At 45.6% G+C, this 25,597-nt stretch overlaps 1 protein-coding gene across 3 annotated transcripts in view; it reads right to left on the reverse strand.

Moving 5' to 3' along the window:
* KNL1 (kinetochore scaffold 1) overlaps nt 1-25,597 on the reverse strand; it is a 1,870,945-nt gene that overhangs the window by 11,841 nt on the left and 1,833,507 nt on the right. For all 3 annotated transcript variants that reach the window (XM_069637560.1, XM_069637559.1, XM_069637561.1), the window contains one exon: nt 12,027-12,145. In XM_069637560.1, coding sequence (XP_069493661.1) covers nt 12,027-12,145 — 119 coding nt within the window. The remainder of the gene's footprint in view (nt 1-12,026; nt 12,146-25,597) is intronic.

Below are 25,597 nucleotides of genomic sequence, written 5' to 3' on the forward strand. Positions count from 1 at the left end.
GGTGGAGGTTAAATTATGCATTGTGCATAGAAAGGCAGGGCCGAGGCCCCAGTTTGGTAGCTAATAGAGACCTGTATTTGAGTGTTTGGAGCACTATATATATAGCGCTTAGATAGCCAGTCTTTGAAGCACTATAGACACTAGCTAGCAGAGTGCAGGCCTGGTAAAGCTTGCTCACTAGGGGTTAATTGATTTCAGCTTCTCCTAGAATATTCTGTCTTTGCAACCGTGGCTTTGCCATGCTGGGTAAACAAATCCTATTTCACATGGGAAGGAATGGTACTGCCGCATACTCACTGATAACGAACATTCCTGGGCTTTTGCAGATGGAGGCTCCAAGTTGGGAGGGGCAGAGCACGTTGTAAATTTACTGAGCTGGGTTTTTTCCATAAGTAAACTTGTTTTTTGCATTTAGAATGTGCGGGGATAGTGCGTCACGTTGACTGACAGCACGAGATTACAAAAATGCATGCCCACATGACCCAGGTGGGAGATTAATTTGTGGACCGAGTGTGCCTGGAACATGATGAGGCTCTTTGCGGCACCTTGCAGCGCTGTTATCTGAAGGAGCGGAGCTAGCAGCAGTTAGCTTAAGATGACCAGGATCTCTTAGCGCTGATTAATGATACCATCTCAAGGAGCGTAAGACTGTGTTTCTCTAAGTTTTGCAATTTCTCCAACATTTCCATCATTGCTAAATTGCTGCTATATTTACTCTTATGTTATATTATGCTATATGTCTAATAAATGCTAAATTTATACTGAAGGTGTCATTTCTCAAGCATGAGTTCATTGCTCAGCACGAGCGGACCTGTAAGTGGGTAATTTATGCTAATAAGGGCTGGTCCCGGGGAGCAATTACCCCTTTTCAAGACACATGGATGTAAACATAATGCTGAATCGAAAAGTGCTTCCAAGTCTACCGAGAGGCATTCAGTTCCTAGAAGCTAAACTCAAAGGATATTGAATGTGTGTTCTTTTCAGACCCTACACGTTGTGACATTGTGGAACTTGTTATACCATCCAAACTAGTGCAAAATTCTATTCTGGCTGTGCCGGATGACCTCGGGGCCTGAGGGTTTGACATCGGACCACAGCAGCTGCTGGGTAAAAGGGAGGCTGCAGTTTCCTGGCAAACGGGGACAGCCCCGATTACTGCCTGCAGTTGCTAATCTCAAGGGGCATGAGCTCCATTCAGTCCAGGCAGGTGCAGGTTAGTGAATCAGGTACTACTGGTTCAGACTGGACCTGGTTGCCTGGCTGGCTTAGACCAGATTTCCAGTAAGTCACAGGCATCAAAGATCATTTAATGGAACTCGTGTGGCCACAAACATCTTTTGCAGAATGTGCAGCTATGGGCAAAGTTAGCAGAGGCAGACATTATCTGCCTACAAGAGACACTTGCGATCTCTCACCATTAGTGTCGGATGGATTTACCTGCTTGTCTCAAAGTGCAGTTCAAGTCACATGTGGTAGACCGGCAGGTGGGTTGTTAATGGCAATGAAGAACCAGAGGGCCTGTAAAATGCAGGTAGTTATGGAAACGGGCGAAGGCATTTTGACTGTTAATATCAGTGGTGTAAATGGTGGCCATAAACACCCTAATTATAAATGTTTACTGGAACCATGTAAAAACGCAATTGGATTTCTTCCTTGATCAGCTGGAACAGGTTTTGAGTAACTGGAGAGCAAAATTTAGCAGTTCCAGTTTGCTAGTTGAAGGGGACTTTTACGCCAATTGTTTTTGGGAGAAAGAGGTAGAAAATAATAAGACTGCACACTTATCAAATTATCGACTCCAGCAGATCAGGAGAGGAAAACAATGGACGGGCACCCTGGAAGACTGGGCTTTGGTGCGGTTAAATGAAAACGTGGGAGGAGCCTCAGAAGGGGATTTCACTTGGGAGAGGGGTGAGCAACGCTAAAGGATTGATTTTATCTTTGTGGGCGAAGTACTGTTCCATTGTTGTATACCATTTGATATTACTCGCACTGACCCGAGCGATCATAGGATGGTTAGTAGATCCATAAAAGATTGGTGTAAATGGAGGGATGACCCCCACGTTGGAAGGTGTCAGGGAGTGTTAGTTTCAAAGCAAAATAACCATGTTAGCTGGCATCCTAGAGCTATAGCTGGATTTAATAACAGGGCTCGTTCTCTGCTCAATTCACAGGAGTTTGATTCCACTGAGCACCCGCTTTGCCCTGACATTTTCCCATCTTTTGTACTTAATTGCTCGATGATGTCCTTACTGCTGCAGAAGATTTGCTCCCCCTTCCGAGTGGGTTTTGTCCAAGCCATTCAATAATTAAAAAGGGATAAGAGAGTTGCCATTAGACGCATTCAATATTAGATGGTGCCACCAACAATATAAGAATAGGGTGAAGCAAGTGAAAAGTGCCCAATACCAAATAAATGGGGAAAAGATGTTGGAGACTGTGACCAACAAGGTTGGCGCCAATTATTGGAAGCTGCTCAAACACCATGAAAACTTCGAATTCAGCTGAGCCTCAACTTGGATCCAGGCAGCAATATTGGAGCACCACTTTGAGATAATATACAGTCGCATACACACTGAGGCTCAGGTAAAATGCCCTAGAGTGCCTTGGGAAAGTCTCTTGGACGAGGAAGATGTGTATGTGATCATCATGAAAAGTAACAATTCACGTGCACCGGGGCACGGATTGCTGTGCAATAGAATCTTCAAAGAAGCACCTGAGCAATGGGCTACCTTTTTATTTCACCTTTCTAAGAACATCCTAAGGGAACAAAAGTTCCCAATTACCTGGCACCTGGGGCACGTAGTGACAATCTTTAAGAAGGGGGATAGATTGGACCCCCTCAACTAACGACCCATCAAGCTGTTAGGTGATAACCAAAAGATTTTTGCAGCACTGATCCTAAGAGACCTTACGAAGTGGGGAGAGAGTAATTCCATCCTCAAACCCCACCAAGTGGGCTTCAGAAGCAGCGTTGGGACAACATTACCTGGAGCGGTTATGGATCTGCTGCAGCATGGAGAAGGATGTGTGAGAGGGATGGTGCTACATGTTCTTAGTATCGAACTGTCCCTTATGTTCGTCACCATAAATCGTGACTGTTGTGGTGGAAGCTACAGCAGCTAGGGGTACTCCCTGTACTGCCGAGTATCCTTATTTGTTTGTACAAAGACACTTCCATCAGGGTACGGCATAGCATGCAAGGTGACCTTACCAAACCAATAACAACAGAAAGGGGTTTATGACAGGGGTGCGTTTTGGCACCCCCGTTTAACCTCTTTTTAGGACTGATTTTTTATACTCTGGTCTGGGGGACAGATGTATACAAGGCCAACCTAGTATTGTAACAGGGACAACTCTGGGAGCAGTAGCCAAAGCAGTTCAAGGTAGCAAGGCTAGTGGTCTAGGCTAATTCTCAAGAGGTGGTGAGCTTTAAAAGTGGTCCACAATGAGCACACAGAGTGAAGCAGTCAAGGAACACACTTGGACACACAGGAATAAAATACTTCTTTACGTATGGCCAACTAACGCAGTGAAAAATTACTACAAACAGGTGAACTATCACAAAACACTAATAATAGATACATATACACCATCACTGGAGTAGGGAAAAATATACATCAAACCCCCGAAAAAGAAAGGTACAGATTGGTACAAGCACTACAGATCCACAGAAAGTAAATCCTAACTTCAGAAGTCCATCCCTAAGATGTATAGGGCCTTCTGCCTAAAAGTTCAGCACAGTTGCATACAGTTTTGCGAAGCTGGAAAAAATGAAGGTAGGGTCCCTGGGATACAATGAACAGTTCCAAGGGTTAGGGGTCAAGTTAGTCTAACAAATGTGTCTCCAACTTTCGGAGTGCTTGTTCACACAAAGCCAACGTAATACAAAAGTTACCAAAACGTTTAAAAGTGAGTTAGGGGTGCGTGCAAGTATTGCTACAATTCATCCCTGTACTCAAGAGTATTCATGGCAGGTCGGTTTAAGAGGGTCCAAGGTCGCTTTTCCTGCCATCAGCCTCAGCCCATTATCCCCAGGGGTTGCAGGTTCGGAAACTTCTCTGGTCGGTGACTAATGCTGCTGCAAGGTCTTACAGTTGAAGAATGCAAAAGAACTTGATGCAGGGCCCTTCTCAGGACAGGACTGGACGCAGGTAAGCAGTGTTGGATGGCGGCGACGATGGACGGCGACGCAAAGGGATTCACTTGCCATGGTCAAGACTTTGCCTCCTATCTGGGGTCCCCTTGAAGCTAGGATGATGAAACTCTGCAGAGATAAGTCTTGTTGCACAAGCTGAAAAGGCTTCAAATCGGAACAGCAATGTCTGCAGAACGGTAGCCAAAACTCAGCTGGCCAGCCACTGGGCGATCGAAGGGCACTCCCGAAGGCTCTTCTTCGCAGGACTCACAGCTGATGCAGAGAATGGATGTTCCCTCCACTCCAAGGGTCGCAGCTCCTTCGCAGGACTGCTGAAGATCACCTACAAGACATGGCTGCTCCAGGAGTCTTGGCTCATTCAGTTTCTTCCAGGATCTCTCTAGAGTGGGTGCAGGGGTTGTCTTATTCTAAAAGCCAGGCAAGAGCTGAAACTCCCACTAGCCAATGACAGATCTGACGCCTCCCCCCCCCCCCAATCAGGATCACTGGCGGCAAAACTCATGCATACCAATCAGACACACTGGCACCAGTTTGTGGAATGGGACCAGACAGTCCCAACCCACTTCCTGACAACAAACACACATAGACCTCCAGTAGCCCGCCAGAAGCCTCTGCTTTCCTGGACACTGGAAGTCCATTTAAGGATTTTCCTGGCTTCACCGACCAGGAAGAACCCTAAAAGACAAGATTGCCAAAGGACAAGCAAAAAACCTAATAGCATGGCCATGTTTGACCACTAGCCGCAGTTAGTAGCCAAACACGGTTAACGCAGTAAGGCTAAAATAAAATGCACCAAACAGGAGCAGAAAGTAACTGCTGCCACCAGCTTGTCCATTTAGCACACCTAGAGTAACCAGAAAGCCTCTGAGTTTTAGTTGAGGGCAAAACAAAAAGTCTACCCCATTGTACTGCATTGTAAGATGCATTGTACAATGATAGAAGTTACCACAAGTGAAAACAAGTTACTAAAAGTAGTAACAAAGTAACAATAAGGGAAACAATGTTTCCCAGTATGGACAGCCCGAAGGACATGTCAGTTTCCGCATGACAGATGAGCAAAAGCCAGACTGCACTGCAAAAAGATCAGGTCAAATTCAAAAATAAAAGCTAAATGTTTTGGGGTCAATAGAAATGGAAGGAAAGGTGCAGTGAAGAGAAATATTTCCTAACACCTCTAAATGGTAAACTTGGGAGATTTCCTTCAGACTGCCTCTCTGATTTTCCCCCCCGGGTGTTTGGACAAAAAGTCCCTTTGATCCTATATGCAGATGACATCATTCTTATGGATCACTCCTGTGTGGGATTACAGAGACTAATAAATTCCTTCGTAGAATTTGCAAGATTGAACCATCTGGTGATCAATGAAAGGAAAACTAAAGTATTGTCCTTTTCGGATAAAAATAAATGGAAGAACCCGGGGTGGCATCTAGCGGGGGAAAAACTCGAAAGTGTTGATGATCTTACATCCTTGGGGTTTAGACTGTTGACTCGTCCCAACCGCCTAACGTTGGTAGATCTGATCAGCGCAAAGGCAAGAGCATTTGGGTTTCTGATGAGGCACTTTTTGAGGAGGTTTGGAAAGACTACAGTCACCTCTATAAGGAAATTCCATTTGGCCAACATCGTTTCTGCACTCATCTATGGTGTTGAAACGACCAGCCATATGAATTTGATTTCACAGTTTTTGAGGAGCTAGTTTGGAAAATGGCGCTCTCTCTTCCGATGAGTGTCCAGATGGTTGCACTATGTTTCAATCTTGTTTTGGCCTCTTTTAATATACATTTATCTGGAAACATCTGTTGCTATGTGTGAAGAACTTAAGGGCGTCCTCACTTCTTCCCCCAATATATCCTCCTTCCAGGTGGCCAGGGTGTTAGGCAGAAACCTGTGCAGTTCCCTTTGGGAACACTGCAAAAGATTTAGGACTACAGGTGTTAGCAGTAAACCCACTTGGTAGCAGTCTGTACCACCCAGGTTTACCTGGTAGCTGTGACTGAGCAGTCAGGCTTCCCTCAAGACGAGTTAGGCAGTATGCAAAGTATACACAATAGGCACTCAGATACAATAATACAAGCAAACACTGACCAGAGCTTTGGTATCAAAGTATATAATTATTTATTTAAAAACACTGTTTAAAACACTCCAGCACTCTTATTGTAAAACACTCTAAACACAGTTACTATTATAATATATACAACCCTTTTTCCTTATCGGAGAAGTCTTAGTTAACACCACTTATTTCCATACAGAGGTGAGCGCTTAACTACAGATGGCACTCCAATAAGTTTATGAAGAAGGGAGGGAAAAAGACAGAATATGGGAAGATACACCACTCTAAGCTTTAGGAACACTATTAGCAAGGCAGAAGAGCAAAAGTCACTTGTGAGCCAAAGTCCATAGGCTGGGCCCACTCTTAGAGAGAGCAGAGCACAAATGTGCCCAAGATCACACAGTTACACTAGGCTTAGGAAGTCTTGCAGAGAGTTCGAAAAGAGTTTAGAGAGGTTCAGAAAAGTTTAGCCAGGGTGTCCCAGGCTAACCCAGGTTCGAAAGCCGGGGGCTAAATCTACCCCGTACAGTCAGTGGGAAGGGAAGCCGGGCGGGACACGGTACCTTAAGTGGGAAGGATCCTCCAGCGGTGGCAGTTGTTCCTGGCAGCGGGTGCAAGTCTCGTCGTCGTCCAGGGGAAGAGAAGATCTCGACTTGGAGGAAAGATGAAGGTCGTTGCACTGCCAGGGAAGAAACCAGCCGCAGAGTTTTCCGGTTAAAGGTATTACCCTTTAATTCACGGTCATGGTAAAACGTGGTATCCCGGTTGCCGGGGTGCTTGGCACAGGCAAGGCGGCCACGAGATACGTCGGGAAGGCGAAAAGACGGGGAAACTGGTTATCCCCACCAATCAAAGGAAGAAGACTCTCCGGCGGGAGATCTCCTCTGTCGTTGGGAAAAGTGGTGAGACGGTCCAGCAGGGCTCCACCGGTGGTGTCGTCTTGGCAGGTCGGCTCAGCTTCTCCCTCGTCGGATTCTTAGGTCCTGTGGCAACTTCTGAAGTTCCAGTCCCCAAAGCCCTGCTTTTATGCAGAAAACCCCCATTCACTCAGCCTAGCTGTCACTCAAACATGCTAAGTGGTGAGCCGGCCGGCTCACCACTTGGACCAATCAGGACGGAGTGCGACTTGAGTTGCCTAGGCAACTCAGTCCAGGGTGCCTAAATCCCCCTCCACCCCTCCTAAGTACCCCAGACAGAGTGGCACCACTCTGGAGGGCTTCTGTGGAGAAGCCCGCCAAAAAGTGGAACAAAGGGCTCGACTTGGGTTGGAGTCACAGAAGAGAACACAAACGCCATTTTAGAACAGAGTTTTGGCAAAAAATACCAACCGGAGAATTAATATTAATTAAATAAACCAGCGGTATGTTTGAGGCTATCGTAATTAAATAAATAAAGATAGTAGCCTCCAACAATGGGAAAATCCCATAGAGAAATATTTGCGGTTGAATATAAAAAGTAGTATCCACTGCCACCAGCCAAAACTCGATCAGGGGGGAGGAGACGTGCCCCCTCGACTAACAGACCCCAGGGCAATTGAATTGCCCCAGCCAGTACGTCCACAATATGATGGTCAGTACTGGTTCTGTTCAGAATTTAAGACTAGTAAAGTCAATGGTGACTTTACAGACCCTGGGAGACAGTAGTCAGTCCCAGGGTATGGAGTCTATACTGGGGAGTCACTATGACACCCCTGTGTTACTGCACTGAGGGTGCTGTGTAACACACATCACAAAAACACATGAAGCCCTATGGAGTAAAAGACTCCATAGCCCATTAAACACATCTAGAGTCAAAGAAACACACTCAAATCATGCCCAAGAGTGAGGGTAAAAGAGTCTCACTCTTGGCAGGAGAAAAAAATAAACCCCAAAAATCCAGCAAAGCTGCTGGGGGACTCACTAGGTTAGGAAATTCAGCCTAAACAGAGAATTCTCCCTAACACAGGGAAAGGCCGTTGCTTTCGCATCCTGACCCTGGGGGTGGATATGCGAGGGAGGCTCCCCTGGGTGGAGGAGACCTGGGTTGTGGAGAGGAGACACTCTTGGGTGAGACATGGAATCCCCCCCCCCCCATTTCCCTTTTCCAGTGAATTTAATATCGCCCAGGCCTTTGTGGGTTATTATAAGTCCCTTCCCTATCTTTCCTATGCATCATTTCCCAGTAGACATCAATCAGGTCCTGGTACGAGGAAGAGACGCCACGGCCATACATCCTCTTTATAATGAATATCACATACACGGACACTACTTTGGCACTGAGACGAGGTAGAGGCATCAAACATGGAAAAAAAGACTGTTGGTTTGACACTGAGCGGTCTAGTCTTTCTGGGATCGTAATTGATGCCGTAAACTTTAAATCGAGTATGCAATGGCAAGAGAGAGATTTCTGTTTCCCTGTGGGAACACAGCGGGACACGAGCAGAGAAGCAGAGACCCGGAGACCCGGAGACGCTGCAGCAGCAACGATGGAGCGGGAACGGGAGAGAAGCCAGATCGAGATTTGCGGGCAAGCTGGGTGAGGTGGAACTAGCATTGTGGGAAGCTGCAGAGACGCCAAGAGCGGAGAGAAGCTCCCTGGGCATTCGCAGCTGTAGGATTGCAAGGACAGTGCTTACCGGTGCTCAAGGCAAGGCAGCAGGGTGAAAGCAAGGTCCTTCAAGGAAGTGCCTGAGGCCGTGGAAAGGTGGCACAAGGCAGAGAGAGCTAAAGGAGGTTCTCCGGCGCTATACAGAAGCCAATCGACATGCAACTGGAAACCAGTGAGTGCCCAGAAGGCAGGGGGACCCGGGGCATGTCGAATGAACAGCAGAAGCAGGGAAAGTGCATAACAAGTAAAGGTCAGAGGCCAGAGGACCAATAACTGTTAAAGGGGGCATTATTAAAAGGCCAGTAATCAATTAACAGAATGAATGATTGTAATGAACATTTTCAAGAAGTTAAAAGGCAAAGAGGCATTGCCAATACTCGCGATTTTCAGAGAAGTGAGTTATTATTGAAAGGAATGAATGGTTGTAATGAACACCTGTGGGAAGCACCTTGGAAGCACCGCTCGTGCTCTTCCTGTGAATGCTGATCACTGATTGGACATCTCAAGTTATTTGCAAGCAAAACAATCGGTAATAGTACCATACAGGCTCTACTTTATATATACTGTGGACGTGGAGCGACTTCAACAATTTACAGTGCTTTATTTCTTCCATTAGGCACCTTTCTTTGGATTACGAACCCTGGCCATGCCCTTTTGCTTCCCAATGCATAAAACCGTGTACACGCACCTGTGGGAAGCACTGCTTTGCCAGAGCAACGAAGCGGCGAACGTGCGACCAGGCGCTACATTTTGTGCTAGTTGGCTCGCGTAACACTGGTGAGTAGGCCATATACTTTTTATTCATTGTGTATTGTCTGGTGCTGAACCTCATAAGAGAGTGAATGATAACACGGCTTTACTCCTTAAAAACAAACATGCCTGTTCACCTTAACTCGCCTCATGCGGCAAAGGCCACTCAGAGCCGCAGGAAAACTACTCAGAAGTTAATTACTTTGATGCCGGTGATGGACAACAGACATACAGCCAACCGCACAGATATTCGCAGCTTTTATCAGATTCGCCAGGACAACTTATCGGATACAATGGTTCAAATTCCCGTAACTTCAGATCCCCTGCCACAAGTAGTGTTGGATCTAACAATATTAGAAACCAAACAAACCTTACTGCGCGAGCCGGTGGTGATCTATACTAACGTGGACACCCCACAGAAGTCATTTAAATCAAGCGAGGTGATTACGGATATTTCTATACATGCAAGTCTAAGTGATGTGTAAGTGATTTATCCCATAACACAAATCAGACCTCTTCTCCAAATTATTACGAGAAATGCTTCATGGACTCGACAACTCACTCAATAACTTATGCACAACCCACACCGCGAAAATGCATATCACCAATACAATCACTGCAAGCTTCTGTAAACCAGCAGACTATTGGAGATAACACTCACATCAATCAATACAACAATTCGGAGCCTGTTTAAATTATTTGAACGTTTGTAGGCTAAAATGACCAACCAATCCGCGCAGATTCAAACAAACGCGGAATGGATTGCGCAAGAGATGGAAATCGGATCAAGTAGGTTACGTGACAAAGCGAAGCTATGTCCAATGGGGTCTCTGGTAAATAAGCAAAATGTGTCATTTGAACAATGCGTGTTGATTCCTGCGGAGCCACAGATTAGTAAAATAATTAAACCTGTGAGTGACGAATGCTCGAATTTATCGGTTGTGCACATCAATGATTTGTGGGTTAGCCTTAAACAAGAAAGTAGATTGCAAACATGTAACGTATCTATGAATCACTATGATATATTTACAGAAATGGGACCTACAGAACCGCAACATCAGGCTCTTTCCTGGCTGACCTCTTTCCTCTTTGACCGACCCTGCCAGGTCCAACTTGGGTCCTTCCTCTCTCTCCACCTGCGGGGTTCCCCAGGGGTCTAACCTTTCTCCCTGGTTGTTCAACCAATACTTGGCACCTCCCGCCCACCGCATTTCTGCACTCTGCTCCAACTTCCAGTGCTATGCAAATGATACCAAGCTTGTTTTCAAGCTCCCCTCTGCCGCCTCCTCTCCTTCTCTCATCGCTGATTGTCTGTCTGCAATCCAACAAGGATGTGTTGGGAACTGTCTTCCGTGTTTGACATATGTTGGATTCAAGCATGAGGCCCCAACCTTCCCTTTAACCTCTAAGCAAAGCTACAATCTCCAGAATTAAAATGTTTTACTGTTTCTTGTATGGCATGGACTAGGGAAGGCCAGCAACACTCCTGTACACAGAAGGGCCACCAATTACCGGCTTTTGCTCATTGAGACACCGTGGTCAAACCGTCTGTTTATGACTTGGCCCAAGTGCCGAAAAAGTATGAGAGTGGGCCGAATAAGTCATTTGTCATGGTAGAGAAAGTTAGATCCCTAACCTCTTGTATGATTGTCGTGAACACAGAAAGCGTTAATTATCCATGTATTTTATATCTAAATACTTAATGGTTATGAAATGTCCTTTTCATCTTTTGTTTTTTAAATAGGCTACATGTTGCTTTTACTGTAACAAACTATTGTCGTATAAAGTAATTTGATCATGATCACCCTGAGAAAGTGTTGAAAATCAGTCCAAATAAAAGCCACTACCTGTCTCTAAACTGCTTTTATCCTGCATGCACCTTTGGGGAGGCTGCCAAGTGGGAAGGTGGTAGCAGGCATCTTCCAGGCTGCCAGCTAAGAGCCATAATCTAAGAAGGTGTGACCCTCTTGAATTGCTTTACTGGGAAAAAAATGTTTAATACGGAGTCAATACAGAGACCCAAGCACATTTCTCGCTCACAAAGAATCTTGAGAGAAAGCCCTTTTCTCATATCAGGCGCTGAAGCTGGTTGGTACAAAGTTGCCAAAGCTTTTATACATGGCTTGAAGAAGCTGTTTCTCTTGCTAATGATATTGAAAGAACTGTTGAGTGGAAATGTAGGGAGAATGGGGTAAAATGTAAGGGTTAGGGTAAAATGGTGGTGATTGGGAGAAAAGAATGCAGTGGGGAAAAATGGAGCTGGGGATTATGACGAGAAATGGAGGTGGCAATTGTGGTGGACATAGTGACGATGTGGGGTACGAATCTAGCACCACTGCTGGTCTGACACAAGTGTCCTTTGAAAAGCACTGAGACGCACAGTTCAATCATGGCTCCCATGGTGTTTGCTGGTGGTTGAGGGGGACGTTGAAAGAACATGAAAAATCAATTGTGGGATCAGGTTACAGCACATTTACTTACTCAGAGTTGTGAACTTCCATTTTCAGAATGTTAAACTTTCCATGCCATTTCATTAGAAATTCTACCTCCTCAGCCAAGTGCCGGCAGCGGGTCACAACTAGCGAGATGTTAAAGAGAAACTGGTGGAGAAGAAGAGAGTATAGGCAGTTAGAGAACAAAGATTAGAATGTACAAGAATTCATAAGGTGACTTGCATCACAGTCTTGCAGTAGCTTAATTATGTACAATATGGCCCATCAAACAGTGTGTGTGTGTGTTAAAGTGCACATAGGTCAGGCCCATGTTAAATGTGTAGATTTAGCCACAGGGAAGAAAATAGTTACTTGCAGGAACGGCTATCCAGCTTGTTCATCTTCTTCAGATTAATCAATTTTTAGCAGCAGCATTAAGACCACCACTAGGCATTTAAAGAAAAAAAAACTGAAAACAAACCCCCCCTCCCCCCCCAAAAAACGGACTCCAGTATAACCGGTGCAAAAATAAAGGGGTCATCAGAATGACCTCTACCTTAGATAAAACTAGGGGTGGAGATGGCACACAAAAGCCTGCAGCAAGCTCATGCAGATGTAGCATGCAGAAACGATGGCAGTGAAAAAAATCTTCCCGGTCAGACTCTAGAGTACAGAAATAGGAAAGAGACAATAAAACCTCATCAAAACCAGGTTCAAGGCCCACATAAAGCACTTTCAAAAGGCTTTGCTGTTAAGGAATTATCCAGACCATTTAGGAACCGCATAGCAAACATATAATACAAGAACCCTAACTCAGATGTTCTTTTAAATACCAGCAGGGGCTAAATAGACCTTAATCATGTTAGTCATTAGGGGAGCTCTTAGCCAATGACAACAGAAATTTCAAAAACACCACTGTATATATGAAGTGACAAAGGGCATGGCCTGATATCCGTCTAGACCAGAATAAACTGGTCTTCTCAAATGTTGGATGGATAGAAGAATAGGTCTTGGAAAAAGGCAGTTGAGTATCATCACCAGCCTGAAAACAAGTCACTGAAGTGCTCAGCTCAGATTAGGTTTCAGGCCTCACCTTAGTGCCCCCACAATAGCTGCATTATTTTGGGGTTTTATACTTACTAAAAAGTACCTGCTCTACAACCAGTAACTGTAACCAGGGTTTGAACATTTGTGGTATGACCCAGTTCCCAAGGACCACCGTACATCACCTTGGGGTGCTGCAGGAAGTAGCCAGACTGCGGACTAGTTTGGCATACTCCTGGCTTCACATCCGAAAATAGCCACTCTGGGGAAACAGTGAGGATTGCTCTAAGAGCGTTGCTGGGTACAATCATGCACTCACTGTAGGCATTCCACCCCCACTAACGCCACCGAGCGGCTCCATATCCTGCCTTGGGTGGTTGTGAGGGGAGTTGCAGAGAAGTCGGAATTTAAGAAGCACCAACATCGCTTTCCAGGGCTTGATTTCCCCAACACCTGATCCACTGTGGCAAACAGTTTAACTGGGTTCCACAAAGGATGCAAGCGGTTTGGGGCCATGCTGCAAACCGTAAAGTAAGCCACACTCAACTAATTTTAGTATGCACAGGTTTGTGTCCCCTCTGATGGTCTGCAGCAATGATCAGTGAACTTACACGCTTCTGACTATATATTTTTGCCTAGAGGACCATGTTGGTGCATAACCATTCAAGATCCGTTGTAATCCCAGGACTGGCGATTTGGTGTTAATTATGATTTGTACTTCTAGTGGTTTAAATGCATGCTGAACTGTAATCTGAATATATGTATATTTTGTTCCCCCACAGACTCAGAAACTCCTTCCCCATCAACACCCTCCCCATCTCGCGTCTACATTTTGGAGGGAGCTCAAGCCCCTCCTATTCAAGAAATGGGTCATCCCCAATACCTAGGCCCATAAAACCCCCACTACCCACCTACCAGAGGGCTGATTTGCTCCCCCCGGGTTTCTCCCCTGGTTCCTTGTAGATCCCTTGCTGCTGAAATGCCCACACTCTCCAGTTGTTGCCCCCCATCTTGCATCTCTGCTTCTCTCACCATATCTTTCTTCCTATGACTTGTAAAGCGCTCAGTTGCTTCCTGAAACTAGGTCCGCGCTCAATAAATAAATTAATAATTGTTCCCCATCACTTGGCCATTCCCAAATGCAACAGCAAAAGCACATTATAGGTAGTTTTACAAAACGTTTGAAGAATGTCGTTTTCATCAGCAAGCGACCTAAATCGTTACTGTCCTCGCGTTGTGCCACGTTATGTTTTGTTATAAATGTATTCCTTTCTCATTGTACATAAGGGATCCAGCGGTTTACCCTGTGTGGCCTGGCTGCAGGTGAGCTGAAACCATGTTTTTTTTATTTCTTTTATTTTAATCTGATATAGTTTTATAAACAAAAACTTTACACATAATTCAACAAATCTACACAAATAATCATTCCTAAATACCCAAATTCATCATCTTAAAACATAATCAACTAAATAAACTCATAAGAACAACATATTTCTTGTTCCATATAAATAAATAGGTCACTACCTCTAAAAAGAGAAAACTGCTGAACACATGAATAAATGAGTGAATATCCACCAATCATGCAGATGGGAACAAACACTGTCCATGCACACCATGTTTTACCCCTTGTTGTAACTCACTCTGCTATTAGAAAGAGATCTCGCTAGATCAGGGGCGTGCAACCTCTGGCTGTCCAGATGTTTTTGACTACACCTCAGATCAGCCAGCATAATCAATTGTGAGGGATTACAGGAATTACAAAACATCTGGAGACCCACAGGTTACAAACCCCTGCGCTAGACCATACAGGTAACCCATTACTTTACCTATCAATAAGGCAGTGCCTTCGATAGGAGCCCACATTTCTCTATAGCTGAAGGACTTGTGTGCATCGCCATCGCAAAAGGGTTTGTATGTCTCATCCTACTCCATACTATTACATTTCTAGAGGCACTGGTGTGATGGCTTAGTGGGTTTGGAGACTTATTAGTCAAAGCCTGCAAATAGTTTTGCAACGATACATCAGAAAACAGAGTGGTAAAGCTTACATTTTAGTACGATGTACACTAGTTGCTGCAATTTCTGAGAAATGTTTGCATTTATTGTTTGCTGCTCAATTATTCATTATCACTTTATTTGATCATTGTAACAGATGTGGATGGCAGATGGGGAGCAGGTGCAAGTGGAGCTAGGTCACCTGGCCTAAGCCCTGCCCACCTGGTGCCTTCAAGGTTGCTGCTCTTTTTCCACACTTAACAAGCCTCGCCCACCTTGTGCCTTTCTGGTTGCCGCTCTTTTTCCCTACTTAAGGAGCCCTCCAGCCTCCTTTCCTATACAGAGGGGGAGCAGGTGCAAGTGGATCTAGGTCACCTGGCGTAAGCTTTGCCCACCTGGCGCCTTCCAGGTTGCTGCTCTTTTTCCCCACTAGCAAGCCTTGCCCACCTCGCGCCTTTCTGATTGCTGCTCTTTTTCCCGACTTAAGGAGCCCTCCAGCCTCTTTTCCTATACAGATGGGAAGCAGGTGCAAGTGGATCTAGGTCACCTGGTCTAAGCACCACCCACCTTCTTAGCCCTACCTCTTCCTTCCTGCTTTTAACTCGATCAAGGGTGTCTCTCGCCCAGGTATCTGAAGTGAAAAGCAGATGAAGAAAAGGGCAATTCCTGTTTGGACCTGTTCGGACCAGGAGGACCCAGGGCCCGAACTCCTGCTCAGACAGCAGGTCAGCATGCACCAACATGTGTTTAATCCCTCTGTCCCCACAGGCCATCCCCCCGCTCCCTCTGGTCCCCCTGTGATGTTCCCTTGTGCCCCCCCACCCTTCTTGCACACAGGTGTTGCCTGTTTTGCTTGATTCTTATACCCTGCTCCCCCTCCATCCCCCTCCAGTCTACTGCCGCAAGAGTCTGTCCTGATACATTCTGGTTTGACCATCACCGTCTTGTGGCCAATGCCGGTCTTGACTTTTATGGACTTTATTGTTTCACGGTGCGTCACCCTTTCTTAACTCTCAAGCTGGACTTCCTTTGCATCTTGTACTCATGGTGGCCCGGAATCATGCTGTTCCCATCATCATCTTGTATCCTGTTTTGCAACATTATGTGTCACTACTGACTTCTGCAATTGTATTCGCTCTCTCCTCTTGCTTCTCCACTGCTTACTCTCTGTTCTCTCCTCCCCTCCCTGTCTCCCTTTCCTATCTCCTCCCCTTACTTTCTTCTATGCACTTACAATTGCCCCTGGAACTAGTATGATAGCATCCTCGTCTGTCTCCTCCCCCCTCCTCTTACTTGTCCCTCCAGCCCCCTCCAGCACTATCTGAAATGTCGTCGGGCCTAGTACGATAGTCGCTTGTTTTGTTCCTCCCCTCCCTTTCTGCACCCCTCTCCCTCACCTTTTGTTTTTCTCCAGCTCTACCAGAAATGTCATCAGGTCTAGTACGGTAATTGCCGGTCTGTTTCCATTTCCTTCCCACTCTCCCCCTCCCTTCCTCATCTATGTTTTAGCACTTGCACTATCTGAAATGTCGTCAGACCGAGTACAATAGTTAATTTCACATCCTTACTATTCATGGACTGTAGGAATGTCATTGTATTTTGGCTTGTTCCCTCCCTTGCCTTGAAGCGCTTTTTAACACATTGTGCATAGGCGCTATATAAACTATCATATCATATATTATTTACCCCAACAACTCACGTGTAGAGCACAGCAAATATGTTGAACTGAGAGTGCGGGAACGAAACGAGAAATACGTTTTGTTATTGGTGAAGTGACCACAGATCCATGAGACCCCGGAAGTCAGCGAAAGATACTGTAATGATGGAAAATCTGCTTTATTATCGTTTGGACAAGTGGAATAATAGAAACATCCTTTTTTCAATATCATCTCAGGGGCAACCCATATAGTAAACTATTCTGTTTGGGTTATGCTGCCAGGGTCTAATGTCTCCTCTCCACCAGGGTGGATCCAACGTCATACTGGGCTTCCAGTCCTACTAATGCTGGAGACAGGGATGCCAGGCGGATTATCACATCTGTTGCTGATGCAAAGTGGCGACGCAAGAAACTATCTTTGCAGCCTCAGAATATGGACCATAGCTTCGCAGACAGCCATTCTCTGGGGGAAAACCTTCTATAAGGAATAGTTGAAGATAAGGGCAGACCAATAAAATGTTCGATAATTGAAATACCTTAGCGCAGTAGAAGAGATAGCAAGTTATTGAGAGTGAGGGCCAGCACCGAAAGTGATCCCATCTCTTTGTACTACTTTATCCCGAGCACATATCCACCAGTTATATATACACATGGAAAAGTGTGTTTGGAATAACAGTCTGGTACAGAAATCATGGTAAGATTTTATGAAACGCGTCTTGAGCATGCAGAGGAGCTCAACAAATACCCAATGAGGATTGAACATTTGTTACAATTGGCGCATCAGAAGAAAGAGATTGTGACCCTCAATTTGAAGGTCCCCAGAATCTAGCAATGGGTACAGACTCTCTTGTCTGCTAAGCTAATGTTGCTTCATTTATGCCTGAAAGACAACCTATTACCTCCCATTTCCCAAGATCTGATGTGTGAGGCATGGCCATAAAACAAACTGATATGTTGAGAACTGGTTATGTGCCTGATGGGAGTTGTGGTTCTGTCCACAACCAGCAAAAGTCCAAAGGGAAGCAAGCAGCAAGATAGTGGTTCTCTGTCGGTTTAGGTGCAACAGCCTATCTGAGTTGTGGTTGCACCCATTCCCAAGAGGTAAACCAAGAAGCAAGTCAAAGTTACTTGTCATAGTGACTACTGTGCTCCTAGTCCATAGACCTTTTTCCACACCAACAAGACAGAATCTTTCATGGAGAGTACTGGAACATGATGCAGAGCAGCATTAAATATACTTTAAAAAAAAAGGTGCAAAGGCGCATGTACACACCCGTTCATGCAGCACCTCATTGGCACATGCTCCCAGGCCAAACCACCAGTCCCTTTGGTATGGGGGGGGAAAGAGGGACTGTCAACTAGAGGTACAGTAGTTATTCTGGTGAGGAAATTACTAAGTCCTATCTCCCACTCCCTTCCTCAAACTAAATAGAAAATACAAACCACTACACAAAAAAAAAAAGATGGTAGTATCCTAAATATTGTGAATTACCAGAAAGTCTTGGACTAACCAAAGATGTTACGGACGTCCGGTCCAAAATGGCCATCTGCCGTAGAGCTCATGTCCCTGGAGTATTGGTTACAAACAAGGGGGGCATGGTGCTGTAAAGCCACAGATGCTACTTTAGCACCAACCAGATTTGTGTGGAGTCTCTTGGGAGGGATTACCTTCTTTAATGTGTAATATTCTACAATACAAGACATACTCTCAGTGCACAATGGTTGCCTTATATGCTTTAATGCCAGAGGAAGGACGCCTCCAAAATGTACCAACCGATGCTCCAAGGCCCCGAAGTCATTGGTGTGTTCCATACACGGCGTCGGCGTTTAAGCAATATCCAAAGTATGCAGTCATCTATCTGCTCTGGTGGTTGGGTTTGGAAAGAAGACTGGGAGATTAATCTCCCGATTCAGGTGAAATGCAGAAGCCACTTTGGGTACAAAATTAGGATGGATGCAGACAGAGCATGCCATTATCTGTGACATGTCAACAAGGGTGCTGTGACAACACTTGAAGTTTACTAATTCTCTGAGCAGAGGTGAGAGCTTCTATACTAGAAACAAGCACAACATGTGTGTTCCAAAGCAGGATGGACTTGTCTGACCTAAAGGGAATAGTTTCTGCATTCCGTTAAAGTGTCTTGTGATAAGCAGAATAGATCATGAGAAACACATAATTAATCACTTTCTGTATGTCGTAGTGGCAAAGATGTGTCCACTTACTATAATATTAAGACATAGTGGATTATGTCCCAACATTCTTGAGGATGTGCAAGATCTTAAATTGCAACTCTACTAATGTGAAAAACCAGAGGGTGTTTCACTGCCTAGACCCTGGGGGGGATCCCTTACTCAGGTGGCCAGCGGACAGCCATCCCCTTTGAATCCAGACCCTGGGGGTGGACAAGTGCGGGAGGATCACCTGGGTGAGGGGTCCTTGGGGAGTGGCGTAGGAACACCCGATGACGAGACATGGCATCCCCCTTTCCAAATACCTCTGGTCCCATCCTATTTCATAGGATATTCCAACTTCCTAGATCCCCCTCCCCTTTCCCACACAAACACTGAGCCGAGGAAGAGGAGGTCTGAGACTGAAAGTACCACCACCCATGCAATACATTGGACATGTCCCACTAATAAGATCTGACATGGTCAGGCACTTGATCTTAATGACCAACATTAGGTACCTATTAGCTCTCCCCATATGGTTAAAAGGTGGAACACTGAGACACACTCTGAGCAAAGCGGTGCACAAGAACGAGCAGTTCTTCCAGGACGAGAGCGAACGAGGTGGAGCAGAGACACAGGCCGAAGGATGGAACCGAGGTACGGACAAACCTTGGACACCCCGGCCAGAAATTGTTACAAACGAAGGGATTTGAAGGTTGCGCAAGGATGTCCAGCCAGAGAGAAAAGACAAACCTCTTTTGTGTTTCAAGGTTACCAGCAACCTCCCGGGTGTTAAGACGGATTTCTGAACTCTGACATGGTGGGCAGAGGTTCAGAAGGCCAGCCTAGTTTCTTGGAAAAGGGTGACCTTCTGGACAAGCCAGACCAATCAAGGTAGCATTGGTGGCGGTCAAGACTAGGTCTCTGGAGGGGTGAGGGTGGCTGAAAGACTTAATGGGCACACAGAGTGAAGGAGACTTACAAATCACTCCCAGTCAAGTGTATATATATTAAAAATCCAAATACATTAATTCAAGGCCTTTGAGTTTCAACACAATAGTGATTAACAGTAACACTTTTAAACCAACCCAATCCGCCTAAAATACATACACCAAGACCAAGGGGGCCTAAAGGGTTAATGCATGAGATGGGTCCACAACCTAGAAAATGGAAGGAAGCAGGTAGTGCAGAGTTTTTAGGCAGTTCTGCAGTAATCATAAGCCTAACTGAAAGGCAGTTCAGTCCCTAAAATGAGAGGAGCCTATTGCTCAAATGTACTTGCAATGCTGGCGCACACAGTAGATGCGCAAAGCAGGGTCTTTTGCAGGGTCTGTAGCAGCTCAGAAGGCAGGTGAGGTGATGCAGAATAGGTTCCCACTATTCGAGGAAGGTCTCCTCAACAGGGCAGAGCAGGTTCAAAGAGTTGGGAATAGTTTGATACCTCTGGCTATCTGTGAAAATGAGAGGGGTCCTCAGGGGAAACTCGTGCGGAAAAATGGATAGTTGCGCTAGGGGCCACCGATAAGGGCTGTAATTTCTCACCGACCCCTGGTGCACACTCCGGACTAAACTTCGGCAATCGAGTCCAACTGGGTTGCAGGTTCAAATGTGGCAATCTCTGCTGTTTTCAGTAGCGAAGTTACAGCGTAGATTCCCAAACAGGACAGTGGTGATTTCTCCACTCCTGGTGGATGGATCAGGCCAGTTTCACTGTCGCAGGCTTCAGGGCACAGAGGGTCACAGCTGCAATGCACTTTCAAAGTGCGTCTCCACGGCTGGGCGACACGGTAACCGCGTGTACTCCGGTTCGGACGCTCTCCCTTTACTCCAAACCTGGGAATGCCAAGTGTACGTAATTCGGTGTAAGAGTGCCGCGAACACAGAGCTTGCGATGTACCAAGTTTTGAGGGCCTCCTCGAAATGGCGGCGGTGACAGAGCAAAGATCCTGTACAAACTGTTCAGCCCACTGGTTGGCCCAGGGACACTTGAGAAGGCTTACTTGCAGGGTTTGATGAAGGTGCCGAGAATAGCTAGTCTCACTATTCCAATGGGTCGAAGCGTCTTTGCAGACATTCTAGTTCGATCAGATGCAGAGGGGTCCAGCGGGATGACAGCGGGCTCAGGGTGCCAAACCTTCCAGCCGGTCACCAGCGGTTCCTCGACTCGGCTGCTTAGTTTCAGGATACTTGGATCCTATCCTTCGTTCAGTGAGAACTCCAGAGATAGACCTGGTATGGGTGTTTGGAGCCGTCTCTTATCCAGAATCTCCTTTGCTCCAAAACGAAGAGGACACAATGGAAGATCTGCTGACATACAGGCACACCATACGTGGACCAATAATGGACCATGGTGGTCCCAGGCATTCAGAGCACACCACACTCTCTGGCACCCAGGATGTGTATTGGAACCAGAAAGACCAACCCACATCCCGGAGGCACACACACATGGCATGCAGAAGCCTGCGAAAGCTTGGCGTTTCGCGTGAGAATGCATGCCCAAATAAGGACTGACCCGGGTCGGCTCGATCTGGGGACGGTGAAGGGGCAAGATGGCCAAAGGACAGGACAAAGAAGCTCGTGGCATGGCCATTTTGGAGACAGGCCATCTGTTCGTGCCAAATGCAGTTAACACAGTTTACCTGGCAGGAAAGGGTTAAAATTACATGAAAAGAAGCTGCCACCAGCTCTCTCCAAGGCACACCTGCACTCCTAAAAAATCCTTTGAGAGTATCTAGGGCCTTTAGAAATGGCAGGAAGACCCAAGTGCACTATACGGGAAGGTACATTGTGCACTTGCAACATGTTGCAGAAAAGTTGCAACATTGACAAGGACTAAGGAAAACAAAGTCTCCCAGTACTGACTGACTGTAAGGACATGTCAGATTCCCCATAATAAAGTGAGCGAAAAGCCCAGGGGAGTGCAGCAGAAGGTTGTGCTCCTCTGGCAAAGTCATACTATGGTGTTTAACATCAGCAAAAAGTTGGGGGGTACACAACTGGAGGGAAAATTACACATGAAATGGAAATCTTTCCTAATACCGGGTGAATGACCGAGTTGCGTAGGTGCAGCGGCAGTCGTTTGACTTCAGGATCATAGCCGCGAAAGACAAAAATGAATTAACACTGCCAGTGAGTTGATGAAAGCAATGAAAGTCTGGTCTGTGTTAAATAAAACTTGATGGCCATAATAGCCAACAAATGAAAGTTGTGCGCGTGCCGATAAGACGCAAAACATTGTAAAGAGCTATAAATGAAAGATCCAAAGTAACAGAGTGGTCCGGCGAAAGAAGATTGCCCAATCGAAAGTCTCTGTGAAATGTCTGATGCTGTAGGAGCGGCGGGAAGAGAAAGAAACCGAGATACAAGATTTGAACTGTTGTTAGGTTTTATCCCGGCAGAGGGAAACCTGGATGTGAGAGAGATCTTTGAACTTTGAAATGAGTACTGTGCTTAAGACTACTTTACCAAGAGGCCTTGATGTAGAAGAGAATAAATGACGTTTTAAGGTCAAAGTGGTCATGCCAAGGTAAAAGCAAAAGCTTTGCAGTGTCTAAAGTCTTCGACAGTGGAAGGAAAGTAAAAGAAAGCTTGATCCAGACAGTGGGAAGCCTATAAAGGTGTGATTGAAGCTTGGGGAAGGGAACCCCCACACATTGTGATTGAAAGATTTGAGCCCATCGGAGGGAAACCTCTACTGAATTGTGATAACCAGAAGGAAACAAACTTTTGTAGAACAGTAGAAGGCCAAGTGGGACCTGGTCCACGAAACAAACAGCATCCTTGTGTCCGAAGCCAGAGTGTCTCGCAAGGTCCAAGTGTGCCACTTTACCCCGTGCTACAAAACATGGGGAAGGGAGTTTACTCAGCCATACTGACATTTCTCTTTAACACTGATTTTCCTTTTTGTATTACACATTCTCTTTACACATTTATTGTATTAGAAAAGGGCAGGCATTAGGTTTATTAGTATAGGCCATGTTATTTTGACTAAGGACTGACTAGGACTGTATTTTCTTTTTGTTTTGATGGTCGGGAATACTCACATCTTATTTATAGGGCAAGATAGGAGTTTTCGAAACCCCGTTTAAACCACCAATAAAGGGTTTGAAACGTGCAGCTCTTGAGTCAAGTGTGTACTTGTGATACGATGCCTTCCTCACACTAAGGAGAATCATTTAGCAGATGGATGAAGTACCGGACACCTCTCCTGAGATCAGTTTCTGCAGAGAGAGAGGGGCTCAGGGTATTGACAAGATAGGTGCAGGTGGTCTGAAAACCAAATCCTTTAGTGCCAAATATGCCCCACAAAGATTATGGAGAATTCCTTGACCGTTTGAATTTCTGTAGCACCTTCAACAGCAGAATTAGTGGTGGAAAGTCTAAGAAATAGACCTTCCAAGGGGAACAAAAAGGCAATCCATACGAGTCGATGCATGATCCGCCCAGGACACAGAAGGTGCATTTTTTGTTCCGAGTGGTGGGAGAGAGAACTACCAATGGGGTGCCCTCAGGTTGAATAATCTTCAACATAACTAAGAGCCCACCCATTTGTGCACCCTGTGGTCCAGTCTACTGAGAGAATCTGCTCTGCCATTGAGCTAACCCGCAAGATGAGCGGCCATAGGATAAAACTTGTGTACGGCCAACATACAGGCTCTTTTGCTAACACTGCATGATTGGTCCCTCCCTGCTTGTAAACAGTGTTGTATCGTGATGGATTGTGGGATTCTGTCGCTTCTCCCCAGGGGGGAGCCTTTCCCTGTGAGGCTAGGGAGGTGAGCCTGCTATGCAATACCTTCCTTAAGGGTAGAGGCAAGCTGTCAGTCCAGAAAAACCAAACACCCCTTGGGGGCCCGGAAATGAATGATAATTGGTTGGCCGAAGACCAACCACCTCATTTACAGTGTTAAGAATATATATTCATTAGTTATTACTTAGCTATTAGTTCAACTAGTTCAACTAGAATGAGGCCATTTTAAGATGACCAGAATCGCCATTTTGTTTTCTCTCTCTGCTCTCTCTAACGTTGCCCCTTTGCCTCATGTAAAACTGCTTTGCTGTAGATATTATTTCGCTTCAATGGTCCAAGGCTAAGAAACATGTTCAAACAACACACTGGAGAGCCAGACAGAAATGCCAGATTCCCTCCCTCACATATCCTTGAAGACAGGGATCAAGGCATTTAATCAGTACACGAATGCCAGCGAGTCTCCTGAAAGAATAGCAATGTACGAAAACTAGCATTTAAAGAGTTGAATTATGATCTTCTTTACGACCCCCCTTTCTGACCTCTAGAGCGAGAATCGAAACTAAGAGATAGTGAGGTCTGGTATGTGCCAGTCTCCTACGCGCAGCTTTCCCATGAAAAACAGAAACGCGGTGTTCTCGCAAATAAAGAATGGTGTCTGTAAAATTGAAGATTGCAAACCATTACTAAATATGGTGGTCTAGGTGTCATATTTGTCATACTTGTCAATCGTCGCCTCTAATTCAAAGGGAAATGAATTGAGGGTGGCATCAAATGTGTCATACTGTGTCATTGCTGATTGTAAGGTGCTTGGTTTGTATATATGGATCTGATGTACGTTTCATTCTCTCTTGCGTCCCCCGAGATCTGTTTGACACACGTCGCGGGGGACCATTTGGCCAACTGGGACTTCTTTGTATTGCAATAAACCCTAGATTTTGGGAACAGAACCTCGTGTCTGGCGTAGCCATTCTTGTGTGGTGACTGTGCCTTGTTTCCACATCCGAGGGTCCCCCAGACGCCCCTTTCAAAGCCGTACCTCACCGGCGAAGACGCCATCTCTGGAGGCAAGGTTCTTATGGTGAACTCCCAAAAGGCAGATATGCCTAACCCATTTTCACAGACATCTATTGGAGAACTACATCAAAAGCCACTTTGAATTTGTTATTATTGTAAAGACTGGAGGGGGTTATCTGTATTTCTGCCCTCTATATAGTTGGAGCAGGAGCACAGAGCACCCCAGCCAAGACTCTCAATGGGTAACGTTTGACAAGCAGCCAGGCTGAGACTCTCAGGAGGTGATGCAGGCTGGTTCTTAAGTACAGTGAATCCCCAAGCCCCCACAAAGGAATGTCCACACACTAGGTCATGTGATAATACAGTCTTTTACTAGCCAAGCATCAGCAAGTTGCCATGCCAACACCACACACTGCTCCCAAACTCCCCTTTATCCTTTTTAAAAAATTATTTTTTGCCATTTACAATGGTTCAGCAAATAGGTGGCTTACGCCAAAGCGCTAAAACAAAAAAGGGTCTAGAACTTACATCACTATTTGGGATGAGGAAACTGAATGCAATACATTCATCCTCTAAGAAGCAAATTCTATAGGAATTTCTCCCCTTCTTTGGCTATTGTGTTAGATACAAGAGGCAGTGTTTACTACTGGAAAAGTTGGACAATAGCCATTAAAATGTACCATATTTTTTATTTTGGCGTTGTACATATGATTTCTTTCAATTGGTTCTTCATGGAAATGTGTATTATAGCAATAACACCCGTGGCGGATCTAGTGGTAACAGCCTGGGGCCCAGGATATGGGCACGTGGGAAGTGAGTGCAGTTGGCATTCATTCTGGCCCACCGGCAAAGGTGTTATAGCTATTTGCAACCCAGGTTTTTATTCCATTCCAAAAACCTGGGTTGCTCATTGAAATCTGTTGAATGAAAGGGATGTGGCTGCAGGGTCAAGTTCATTCAAACAAATATTCACCTAAGATGACTGCCATGG

Source organism: Ambystoma mexicanum, chromosome 14, assembly GCF_040938575.1.
Source record: "Ambystoma mexicanum isolate Mex_15411 chromosome 14, UKY_AmexF1_1, whole genome shotgun sequence".
Taxonomy (NCBI): Eukaryota; Metazoa; Chordata; class Amphibia; order Caudata; family Ambystomatidae; genus Ambystoma; species Ambystoma mexicanum.